The following is a 13056-nucleotide window of genomic DNA, read 5'->3' as shown; positions in this document are numbered from 1 at the left end:
CAATATATTTTTGACAAGAAAATGTCCCCTAATACAACTGTCGTTAAATATTTCCTGCATTTTTTTTTTTTTCGTCTTTTTCTTATTTATTTATTTCCTTATTTTTGTGGGTATATATTTTTTTTTTTCTCATAGCAGCTATACAAGTATTTCTTTTGCCTTATATATTATTTCTTTATCTTTTTTTTTAAATTTTTAACCAATAATTTTGTGGGATTCATCATGAAAGATCTAATCTTTAATGGCACAATAATATTCTGTTGATAAATAAGCCCTCAAGCCTTTTTATTTTACTTTTTTTTTCATTATTATGCTGGTAACATATACCTGGCAATTTTTGTAATACAGTGATAGTCTTGACCTCGAAAATACTTTTATTGGCCAGTTTAAAAAATTAAAAAAAAAACATCTATGTATAAAAGTTGAAGGACAAGCAATGAAAAAAAGTAAATGAAGAATATAATAATAAAAAAGGGAGCATTAAAAATAAAGAATATAAAAGACAAAAACTAACCTATAACGGTCGTTTTATACATGTTTTATATCATCTTTAGCCTTTTTTTTTTTTTTTTTATTTTTGATATGTTGCTTTTTTATTTCGCATATATTTTTTCATCTAACCTCATAATATGCAAGCATAGTAAAGCTGCATTAAAATATATATACATGCCAGTAGAAGGAACTAGCAAAAAGACCGGAACACGCGGTAGCTTAAGAAAAAAAAAAAGGTAGAAAATAGAAATAGAAAAAGAAATAATGAAAAAAAAAAATGACAATGAAGCATTGTACTGGGGGGTGAAAAAAAATAAAAAGAAGTACATATCAAAAAATTGGAAGATGGGGGGAATTTTATATAGCCACCCTTAGATTTATAATTGTTCGTTACTCGACCTCTTCTTCTGATTCTTCTCCTTTTTCTTATATTCTTTTCATTCAGATAGAATAATATTAAAATGAGAAAAAAAAATATATATAAAATAAAAATAATGGTAAAATCAAGGGATGAAAAAAAAAAAATATAATAATAAATAAAAAACCTTTTCTAGGGTACATACATCATATATATTGAATTTTTATATGTGAATTTATACTGTGCTAAAACCTGTCGCGTTATACATATTTACCTGTCTTTATTTCCCTCGGCTGTTGCCCCATATCCAGCTCTTGTATGACATATACGCTCACAAGATATAAAAATATCGAATAACAATGGGAAAAAAATCAGCTACATCGAATTTTTTTTTTTTTGCATTGCTTTATTCTTTTTATTGTAATACCATTGCTACTTATACCTACTGGTTTTTTTTTTTTTTATATAATACACTTATGGTTTTATATAATGTGAATAAAAATCTTGGGAATATCACATTCATTTTATCGAATTTCTCATGATAAATGTAATCGAAACCAATTTACATTTTATATACTTTGTTATAAATTTTTTTTTTCATACAAAAAATAAAGGTATATATTATAATAATTTAAATTGTTGATTCAGCTATATCCCTAATTTTAATTACAAAGAATATTTAGAAAAATTTATTTTACGAAAAATATTCTAAACTAGTTAGGTTCAATTTTGAAAAATATAATTTAATAATTAAAAAATAGATAACGTATATGGTATATTTAAATTGAATCATTAAACTTTCAAGATGTAAAACAACTGTTATTTTTTTGTATAGTTAATTTTCTTTTATTTGTTCTTGATAAATTTTTTTTAATGGAAATTTTTATGCATCAAAGAAAATGCATATGGGTAAATAAAATAAAAATGACACTCTATCATGGGGGTGTGTATTATTACATCACACGATAAAAATCTTTCCACACGAAAAATAAAATTAGAAAGGTGTTTAGAAAAAAAAAAAAAAAAAGGCTAAAAAATTAATTTAAAAATTGGGGAAAGAATATAGAATATATATAAAATATATATATGCACATCAGGTGGCACAACGTGATGTCTAATTGGAGTTGCATGTGGCAAACAGTAGGATATTTTATTCGTTCATTCATTTTTCAAAAAAAAAAAAATTTATATATATCGTGTCAATTATGTAAATTAATCCATTAGTGGTATAAATATCTGTCTCAAGTGTGTTAACCATAAAAGAAAATGTTGAGTTAAAAAAAAAAAAAAGAAAGTATAAATTTTAAAAGTGAATAAGTTACCCCCTGATGATTAAAATTTATACAAATTACCATCATGTCGTACTTATATTATTATTTTTAAATATATTATAAAATATTTTAGTCAATTTAAAAGAAAAATCCTCTTTCGAATTTTCAGTTGAATAATTATTGAATAATTGATAATCAATATTAAACCTGTTATCATCTACACTTGAATATTTCTATGTGTAGTAGTCATAATTGATATAAGGATGGTATAAATTGTATGACAGTATATGAAATTTGAAATACGATAATATCTTCAAAAACATCAAGTGACATTTAAATTACATCAAAGAAAATACCTTGTGTTAAATTATCGGAAATAATTAATAAGAGTATGCTCACTTTGATAATTATTATTTCCAAGAGACATTGTTGAATAATTTTAGAATCATTTTATAAACGAGTATAATACAATCATTGTATAATTTATTGTAAAATATATTTTGAAAATCATGGTAGTATTGATTATTCACAGTGGTACCTGTAACTATGTCTCATGAGATTTGAGAAAAAAAAATAGTTTTTTCTATATATCTACCTGATAGATTAAAAGTAGAAAGTATCACCATTAGTAAACTTTTTTTTTTTGTTCCTTTTTTGCTTTAAAACTCTGCAGGTCACTAGCCTCATAGAAAAAAAATATATATATCCACGTGTCTGATTTAGAGAAGAAGATTTCAAGGTTTTATTTTTACAAACAGAATAATTTAACTTTCGTTTCTAATTTTTTTCAAAAAAATATAAAAAAAATATTCATGTCAATATATTTCACCAAGTTTTATTTTATTTTGTTTTTTTGTTTTTTTCTAATAAAGATTTATGTTCTATAACTTTATATATATTAATTTACCAAGTACTTTTACAAACAATTTTTATTAATTTATTAAATAAAATTTGATGTTATATATTTTTCATAGAATTTTCAAAGAAAATTTAAGACATGTGTAAAAAGGATATAACAAGCGTGGTTATATCAAAAATATTTTCTAATACAATAAATATAATAAAAATATTGCCGGAAATTGTTCAAGACATTTATAAGCTGTCGTTTTTTAAAAAGATGAAAAAAACAAGATAAACGACGAAAGCCACATATGTAAGAATTGAAAAATTAAGGCCCCCCAAAATAAAAAACCCAAGGAGGCGTATAAGGGCTTGAGGCTTTAAGAAACCTTTACCTTTACGTTTTATAAAATTTTTTTATTATTTTATTTTTTTGGCAACTAAAAACATCTGGTTAAAAAACGTCATCCACATATATACACCATCAACAATTCAACTTTAAACCATATGGGCAGGTGTCCTTCTGTTTTTATTTTTATATTTAAAAAATAATAAATAAATAATTTGCGTTTTACATGCGTATACACATTGAATTCCTTTCACTTTTTTTTTTTTTTTTTAAATATCAATATACAAGTTAATGAATACGCGAACAAACTATTGTTTATTTTTAATATATGTATACTGACATTGAGTAGTTGAAAAAAAATTTGATGAAAAATAAAATAGTTAAAGGGTTAAATCATAAGAAACGTAAAAAATAATTTTTTTTTTTTATAAAAATATATAAACGAGTGTGTAATACAGAGTTAATATGTTAATGAATGCATTTTTATTTGAGTATATATCCACCAACACACATGCTTAAAATATTCAAACCCCCAATGGTACATGCTACTGCAATATAAAAATAAAAAAATATATACCTATATAAACGAAAATAATGGTAGCTAGCTTTTGATTTTATGTCTTGTGGTGTGTCTGCACCCCCCTTTGAGTGGAACCGTTAAAAATTTATAAAACCTGCTGCCTTTTACTCGCATGCATTTTTTTATTTTTTTATTTTATTTTTTTTTTTGCTATGTTTCTACTCTTTTACTCTAGCTTTATATATATATTTAAAAAGAATAAGAGTACGTTTGAATGCAATTTCTTTGGTGAGAATATTTGGGGACAGTTAACTACCATAACTGTTGACCCCTGTACATTAGATCCCTCTTTTATTTATTATTATGATTTTTTTTTATTATTTTTTAATTCTTTATTTTTTCTTATATATATATATTGAATTGTTTTATTTAAAAGGTGTCAGTCTGTTGCACTTGTTTATCAAGATTGCGTGTAATAACTTTTTTAATCTAATTTCAAGTTATTTTGTCACTTGTATATTACAACACTTTAATCACCTTTTTAATATTTTTTTAACTTCCTGAGGGCAGAGAGGTGCACACAGGTACATCAAGGACGTTCTCACGATCATTTAATTTTATAAAATTTCTTTTATCTTTTATCATTATAATGTAATTTTTTTTTTTTGACGAGACATTCTAACCACTTAAATAATCCATCAAAATAAATGTTGTGTATAAAAATAAAAAACACAAAAAGCAATTTGCATATAATCATTGTAATTTTTTTTTTTGTATTGCGCTTTTATATGTTGCAATGAAACTCATAAATAATTTATTACTTTATACATGAAAAGGTATTTGCTACTGTTAAATAATTTACAACGATGCAAAAAAAAAAAAAAAAAAAATTTGTTGAAATGAGAAAAAATTTAACAGATGTAAAAACGCAATATACAATGTGATACAATATTTTATTGTTATTTTAACAATTGAAGTTTATGAAAAGATGAGAAAATAAATGAAAAAAAAAAAACAGTTGTACTGTTTTTCAATGTCAAGTCATTGTTGAAAAGAGTAACAAATGTTTGCAACAGGTTGAATATTTTTTTTTCCATGTTCGACAGGTTCATCATTTTATTTTTATTATATTTTTCCTTTTAATATTATTATAAAAATATTGATCATAAAAAGTCAATTGTTATATATTAAAAGCAAATACGTGTTAAGTTGTAAAAATTTTATAATAACAAAAGTACATTTACGAAAGAAAAAAAAAATAAAAAAAAATTCAGGTGGTTAAAAAGATGCTATATATATACTTTGACTATATAGTATTTCACCTGTTTTACTGTTTTCCGTATGTTACGACAGGTGTAATCCCTCGTTCTATTGTTACTCACATATATATATATATAAATTTATTTATTTATATTTTTAATAATAAATTTTTTTTTCTATATAGCACGAGTCTCAGCTATAATCCCATCCCTTTCGATTTCCTCTATGTCTTGACGACATAAATATATAGTTTAATATATAATTATAACTGTTTAAGAAATAAAAAAAAATCTTTTGACATTCGATAAGCTTTTTTTTATTTAAAAAAAATACATACATCCCTTGTAGTATAATATAAATTGACCCAACCCATTTTTGTTTTTTTACTAAAAAGAACATTGACAAGAAAATTACTGGATATTAAATGAATATTAAAAATATGTTTGATAAAAAACCGGAAGATATTAATTTTTCTTTCATCTAGTTGATTTGATTTTAAATATATTTTTTTTTTTTATATATATAAAGCCAAATTACAAAGAAACGTCATCTGGTTGTTTGTTTGTTTGTTTTTTTTTCCTATTTGAATTTTAATAATTTTTATTATTATTTATTCGTTTATTTCTATTTTTACAGCTGTTTTTATGATATTTAATTTTTAAATGCGTATATAGTTATAAAAATCAATGATTATTTTTTGTGTGTTTGTGTATATTACATATTATTAATATATATTTTTAATTCTTTATGTTATAGAAAATGTTAAAGTGGACAGTATCAAGATCATTGTCAAATACAAGTTCAACACCACATGCACCACCCACATCTGGTAGACCAACACGCAAACCATTTAGAGATCTATCAAATACACCACCAACTGGTGGTAGTATTTGTAGTAGTAATAGTAGTAGTTGTAGTAATACAAGGCCGAGGGTGATTATTAAAACAAATAATAATATTCATGATAGTAATACAACATTAAAAGCAACACCTGTTCGTAGAAGACGATGTAAAAGTCATGGAAGTGATTTACGTTCATATTTTAATGTAAATATATATTTATATTTTTTATTTAATTTATATTTATAATTATTTTATTGTTATTGTTAATTAATATATTTTTTTTTTTAATACAGGCAACAAAGCCAAATTTACGAAATGGAAAACGTCAATCAATAACAAATGTAACAACAGAATCACCCAAGACAGAAAGTTTTTACCAAAGTACACCAAGAGTTGACACTGATATTGGTCCATTAACATATATACCTCAAACAATAATTAAAAATTCAGCAACTGGCTCAACATTACCATCAGATCCTACAATATTATCAATAAATTATCATAAAAAATTTCATTCAAATAATAATATTAATAGTCATAATAATAATAATGATATACCACAAAATATTATTAATGAAACACGTATTAATTTACAATCACATGTATCAGATTTTTTTCAACAAATATCTGTTGCTGGTAGTCCTGAAGATGTTATGGAAGCTGGTTCAGTACCATTTGTTAAATCAAGAAATTATGAAAATATATATCATTCAAAATTTACAAAAATATCAAAATTACATTCAAGAAATAAAACACCATATAATAATATTAATAAAATAAAATATAATAATATATCATATGATATTAAAGAAACACCATTATCACGTAATTTAGCAAATTTAAAAATTAATCAAGATAAAAAATATGAAAATATTAATAATACAATACAACAAGAAACAAATACAGTTGCTGATATATTAATAAAAGATATTGAAGAAAGAAAACTTGTACAAAATTCAAAAGATAATAATAATATTAATAGAAATAATAGGAATAATAATAATGATAATTATGAAGATGCTATGAATGAATCACATATTTATGAATCAATATTAGATAATAATGATAATAATATAAATAATAATGATGATAGTAATCATAATGATAGTACAATATCATCAGCTAGTCAATTACTTGAAGATCCATCACCAATGTCATGGATACAAAATTCACCAATAAATGATTGTGATGGTAAATTTACATTAAGACGACAACGTGGTATTAGAAGAAAACGTCAACAAAAAAATAATGATAATAATAATTTATCAACAAATAAAAAGCCTAAAATACAAAAAAATAATATTATTAGTCCAGAAAGTTGTAGAAAAATATTAGAAACTGGCTTACCAATATTTGATGATTATAATAAAAAATTAAATAATAATTATAATGATATTGATGATTTAACATTTGGTGAAAAAAATTCATACAAAATAACATCATCATTTAATAGTCATAGTAAAGATGAAATAACAAAAATTAATATGTGGGATCTTGATAGTCCAAAATCATCATTAATTGATGATTATCAAAATTCAAAAAATTCATTTTTACAATCAGTTATTGAAACACCAGAAGCACCACTTATTGCAACTGTACGTAGATGTTTAAAATATAGTCCTGAATGTGATAATGTTAATAAATTACAAACAAGAGGTTCTATTGAAATTGAATACAATGCTGTTAGTGATTATATTCATATTAGAGGTAAATATATAAATTATTATAATTTTATTTTTATACATATAATAATAGATTATCTACTTAGATTTAGTAAAAATAATATTAACAAAATAATTCAACACTTTGATAGTGCTTTGAAAGGGGTTTATTATTGTAGTTAAACAACTCAATATCATGATACAATGTAAATAAGGATGTTTGTATAAACTATTGTTTTTTTTTTTATGTATTTATTTACCTTTGACACGTTTCAGTGGTCATATAATTCTTGTTGCGTGTGTAATGTAGCTTAACGAGCCTAGTTTGTGACATTTTTTTTTTTTTTTAAATCTGATTTATCATTGATAAGAACAAAAAAAAAAAAAAAATGCCATTTTTTTTTTGTAAAAAAGACAAGTAAAATGATAGTTTCATTAGTACGTACCTGGATATATCATCGCGCAACCGCAAAAACTATCTCACTTTTTGTTAGACTCACTTTGGTTTTGCACCGTTGTTGAGAGTTTTTGGTGGGGTTGATTTTGCTGTTGTGCCAGTAACCCACAGTACTTCAAACTGTACTGATTATACGGTCAGTAACCATACAATCATTGATTCACATCATTTTTTTTTTTTTTTTTTCTATATCAAAAATTATTTTAATTATCTTGTTAAAAAATTTCAATAGTTATAATCTAATATAAAGAGTGTTTTTCAATTAAATATGTGGAATTAAAAATTGATTATTTTTATTGTCAAATAAATTTGTCGTTAAATAATTATAAAATAATAATAATAACAATATTATTGATAAAGTTGAGAGGGTAATATAGTGATAATAAAAAGTGCAACGAGTGACTTTATACATAGATAATTATTTTAATTATATTTAATTAAAAAAAGGCATTATTTTTTTATATTTTTTTTTTTTTTTTACATTTTTTTCACACGCAGCGAGTATTTATTACTGTTCAACTAGCCATGACCTCTCAATAATAATTACCTAATTAAAAACTATCAAAGTGAAATATAATTATTATTTTATTTATTTATTTTTTTTTTTTCAAATTTATATTCAAATATAATTATTAACATTGAAACGTATAATAGAAAAAAAATTTAATATAACTGAAATAATAAAAAGCAATTTATTTTTATGTCTTCCTCAATTTTATATATGATATATATATTTATTTTTGAAAAACTGATTATTTATAATTTTTTAATGGTGTTTTATAATTTTATTTTTTTTTTAGTTATACGTTGCAAGGATCTCAGAAGAACATACGAGGGTCCAATTCATGCATATGTTAAAGTTAGCTTGAAAAATCATTTTGGTGAGGGTGTTGTTAAACGTACTGCTGTTCATCGTGCCACACCAAATCCAGTATTTCATGAAACACTAATATTACCTTGTCCAAGTAATAACAGTTGTACGAATAGGCCAACGTCCCTTGATATTGCTGTTTGGCATCGTGATAGAAGAGCAAGGTAAATAATTTATAATTCATTATTAATTAACTTAACTATTTTACAACGTGAAAAAAAAAAAAAACAAATACAGTTAATAAAAAAAATCATTCATTATATTTATTAATTAAATTAAAAATATATAATTTTTAAGTAAATGAAATAACATCAAATTATTGAGTCAATAAATAATGTGAAAAATAGCTGCAAATAATAAAAAATAAATTGAATGAATTCTTTAATAAAAATAAGGAAAACTTTTTACTATTTTTTTTTTTTTTCTGATTGATTTAACATTTATTTATATTATATAATATATATATTATTAAAAATTTATTTATTTATGTATAAATTTTTTTTTTTTTCAATTATAAAATTAAATTATTTGCATTCATATTTGTTCATTTTATATATTATTTAATCTATGATGTTATCCAGAATTTGTATCTATTGGATCTGGGTAAATCCCTTCACGGTTTCTACCCTCTATTTAAATGCGCGAAGGGGGAATCGATTCTTATAAAGTCTAGTGCATGCGCATTAAAATTTGCCCACGTGCTAAAAAAAAAATCGCAAATAGATGATATTAAAAAAAAAAAAAAACGATTACTGGTATACTCTTTTTTATCCATATATATTTTCTTTTTTTTTTTTATTTTAAAATACTTTTTTCATTATTTATTTGGTTGAAATACTTGAATAATATTTTTATCAGACTATTGTCTGACGCACATCCACGCCTTTCTATATATATTCAATTTAATTTTCCGAATAATAATAGCTTTTATTTCTTTATTTCCACGTATATAAAATGATGAATATAAAAATAAAGAAAAAACAATTATTTTTATGTTGATTTTTATGATATTTTTGTATTAAATTTATGGATAGTTTTTTTTTTATATGAAAAAGATAAAAAATTTAATAGTGTTTTTTTATTGGATGATTATAGACGCAGTGAGCTGCTGGGCTGTATGACCCTACCCCTTCCACTGGCACAGGACAAGGTAATTATTTTTATATAATTAAATTAATCATTTATTTTTTTTTTTTTATTTTTTAAATACTTGTAAATCATGTATTTTACTTTATAAATTAAATTTATTCTCTTTGTTCCTTTTTTTTATTTTTTAAAACTTTTTTTTATAGCATGCACTTGCAAGCATTAAAAATTTTATTAAATGTATTTTATTGGCGATATAACTATATATAGAAAAAAAAAAAAAAAAAAAACGAATAAGGGGTAGTTGTAAATTGTGAGTGAGGGTAGTTTTAAAATAATATATATTTTTAAAAAAATACAATTCAGTGGGTTTTCCACATTTTAACTTTTCTCCCACTATACGGATATTTACCTCCTCTATTTTCTCGAGGTCAGGGTTAACTTGATTATTGAGTCACCCATTGCTGCAGAAAAAAAAAAATATTTCTATCCAGTTTCAGTTTAGCAATCGTCTCTCATCGCGTGCACTTGTATATTATTTAATCTCATTAATAATAACTTGATTTTTATTTTTATTTTATTATTTAAAATATTATATCTTTTTAATAATTAATTTTTTCAAAATTAAATTTTTTAAATTATTTAACTCAAGAATTTCTGTAATAACTACAGATTATTTTATTTTAAATTTAAATGTCTCAAGTATCAAGTTTAATTTTTATCACAATTTTAAGTGAATGACAAAAAATACATTTTTAAAATAATAAGTATAAGTAAAAAAAAATTAATAAATTTCAATATGATTGTCGTTGCAATTTATTGTGTTGCATTTCTCGTTGCTGGGGTATTATTAAAAATTTTTTCAGTTTGCTGATAAATTAATTGTTAAGTTTCTAAATTTGATATTGTTATTCGACAATTTAATAAGATATATGTATTATCAATTTATTAATTTAAATTATTTTTTTTTTTTGTTAATAGGAAGCAACATGGCATCCACTGGAAGTTGGTTCATGCCGAAATACAAGTACACCTTATACAGGTTTAATCCAAGAATGTGCAGTGTCACCTCCACTGTCAAAGGACGGGGATCAAATAGACAACAACAATGCAAATCCAGATGATCTTACATATTTACGACATTTAGAATTGGAGCAAATAGATCCACTGACTGGTCAACCATTGCATCCTGGATTTACAGCAAAAGGTGGAAGAACACCATGTACAATAACTAAAAAATTATTACGTCAATGTGGACCTAATCAGGTAATTATTTTTTTACAATTTTTTTACTATCAAAATATTTTTTAATTTATTTTAAACAATAGTTTCAATGTTAAATTAATTTATGAATGATTTTGATTATAATTTATGTTTTATTATCACGCAATTTATACACGATATTAAATATTATAATAATAATAATGAGTTTTAAAAATAATACAAATAAACATGTGATTAATTAAATGTTTTTTTTTTAAATATTAATTATAGATACCATGGGGTTTTTCTCTGTCATGGGGTCGACCACCACGAGTAGAAAGAGTAGATCCAAATAGTCCAGCTGACCGTGCTGGTTTACGTCCTGGTGATCATGTTGTATTTGTTAATACAACAAATGTTGTAATACTTGCACGCGAAAATATACTTGGCCTAATTCAAGCAGCAACAAATCAACTTGTACTTGAAGTTTATAGAAAAACAACAATTAATAATAAAAATAAACAACGTACTAGTATTGGAAATATAACATTAAATCAACCAACATTAGATTATTCAAATGGACATCATCAAGGAGTCACCTTTACCACCGAGGTCGGTCCTGGTATTTTAGTATAAGCTTCATTTTTTTTTCGTTTTTTTTTTTTTTTTTTAAATATGAAAATATAAAAAAAAAAAAATTATATATATTTATTTAAATATTTATATCTTCATTTTTTCTTTTACAAACTAAATAATTTTTTATAAATTTTATTAAGTTTTTTAACTTATTATTTATTATTAATTATTATTTTAAACTTATTAATTAAGTATTTCGCGACGTGTGTTGATCGCGCGAAAAAAAATGAAAAAAAAAAACGAAAAAAAAATAATAAATAAAGACAACGCTGTGTTAATTTTATTTTAAGTTTATAAAATATAAGTTTCATTATTGTTTTATTATTATTGTCATTTTTTAAAAAAATTATTATTATTTGTAATTTGTTTTTTTTTTTTTTAATTTTCGTCAATTGTATTATTTATTTATAATTATTATTATTATTATTGATCCTCACACGCCAAGGAACAAAACGCTGTGTTATAACTTTTATGTAACAATTATTATATTTTATTATTATTATTATTATTATTATTATTTTGATTTACTTAAGTTATTTTTTTTTAATATAAAAATTACATGGGTACTCGAAAAAAAAATATTATTCACAATTATTGATTAATTTTTTGAGTAACTTCATTTGCGCATTAATGCGAAAGAGCTTATTATGAATTATTAGATTAATATCAAAATGAAAAATAAAATAAAAATAAAAAAAAAAAACAATTGTATAATCGTAAATTTTAAATGTTGTAAAATTTTTAAGAGTGAGATTTTTGTTTTTTTTTTTTCTTTTACTTTCAGTTTATTTTTTTCAATTATTTTATGATTTATTTATTATTAATTTTTTTGTTATCAACAAAGTTTATGTTTAAAATGTATGATTTTCTTTCTTTTTAATCCTTTTTTTTTCTCTTTTTAGTAATGCATGTTTATAAAAAGATTGAGACAAAAGAAAATTATATATACATATATTTAGAATACTTTTGTTAAATTATTAGAAAAAAAAACATAATTTAGCAAATTTGAGTAACTCTTTAGGAGAAATATAGTGATATTTACATGATTACTAATTAGTTTGTATAAGACAATGCTAAAAAATAAGTACATGTATACCATTGACCTATATTTTGAGCCACTAACGTCATCCACTTTTGTGTCGATATTTCCCTCTCTTGTTTGCCCCAAAAAAAAAAAAAAAAAGAATTAAAAAAGTGTTTGATATATAT

At 22.7% G+C, this 13056-nt stretch overlaps 1 protein-coding gene across 10 annotated transcripts in view; it reads left to right on the top strand.

Moving 5' to 3' along the window:
- The window catches only part of LOC122856438, a 65676-nt gene that overhangs the window by 47581 nt on the left and 5039 nt on the right, over positions 1-13056 (top strand). For all 10 annotated transcript variants that reach the window (XM_044158169.1, XM_044158115.1, XM_044158124.1 and 7 more), the window contains 6 exons: positions 5847-6137; positions 6227-7640; positions 8852-9086; positions 10018-10072; positions 10990-11274; positions 11503-11823. In XM_044158169.1, the coding sequence (XP_044014104.1) occupies positions 5850-6137; positions 6227-7640; positions 8852-9086; positions 10018-10072; positions 10990-11274; positions 11503-11823 (2598 nt within the window). In that variant the 5' untranslated portion in view covers positions 5847-5849. The remainder of the gene's footprint in view (positions 1-5846; positions 6138-6226; positions 7641-8851; positions 9087-10017; positions 10073-10989; positions 11275-11502; positions 11824-13056) is intronic.

The sequence above is a fragment of the Aphidius gifuensis genome, linkage group LG1 (assembly GCF_014905175.1).
Source record: "Aphidius gifuensis isolate YNYX2018 linkage group LG1, ASM1490517v1, whole genome shotgun sequence".
Classification (NCBI taxonomy): domain Eukaryota; kingdom Metazoa; phylum Arthropoda; class Insecta; order Hymenoptera; family Braconidae; genus Aphidius; species Aphidius gifuensis.
Note: the sequence above shows the minus strand (reverse complement) of the source record. Positions and strands in the feature narration are given on the sequence as shown.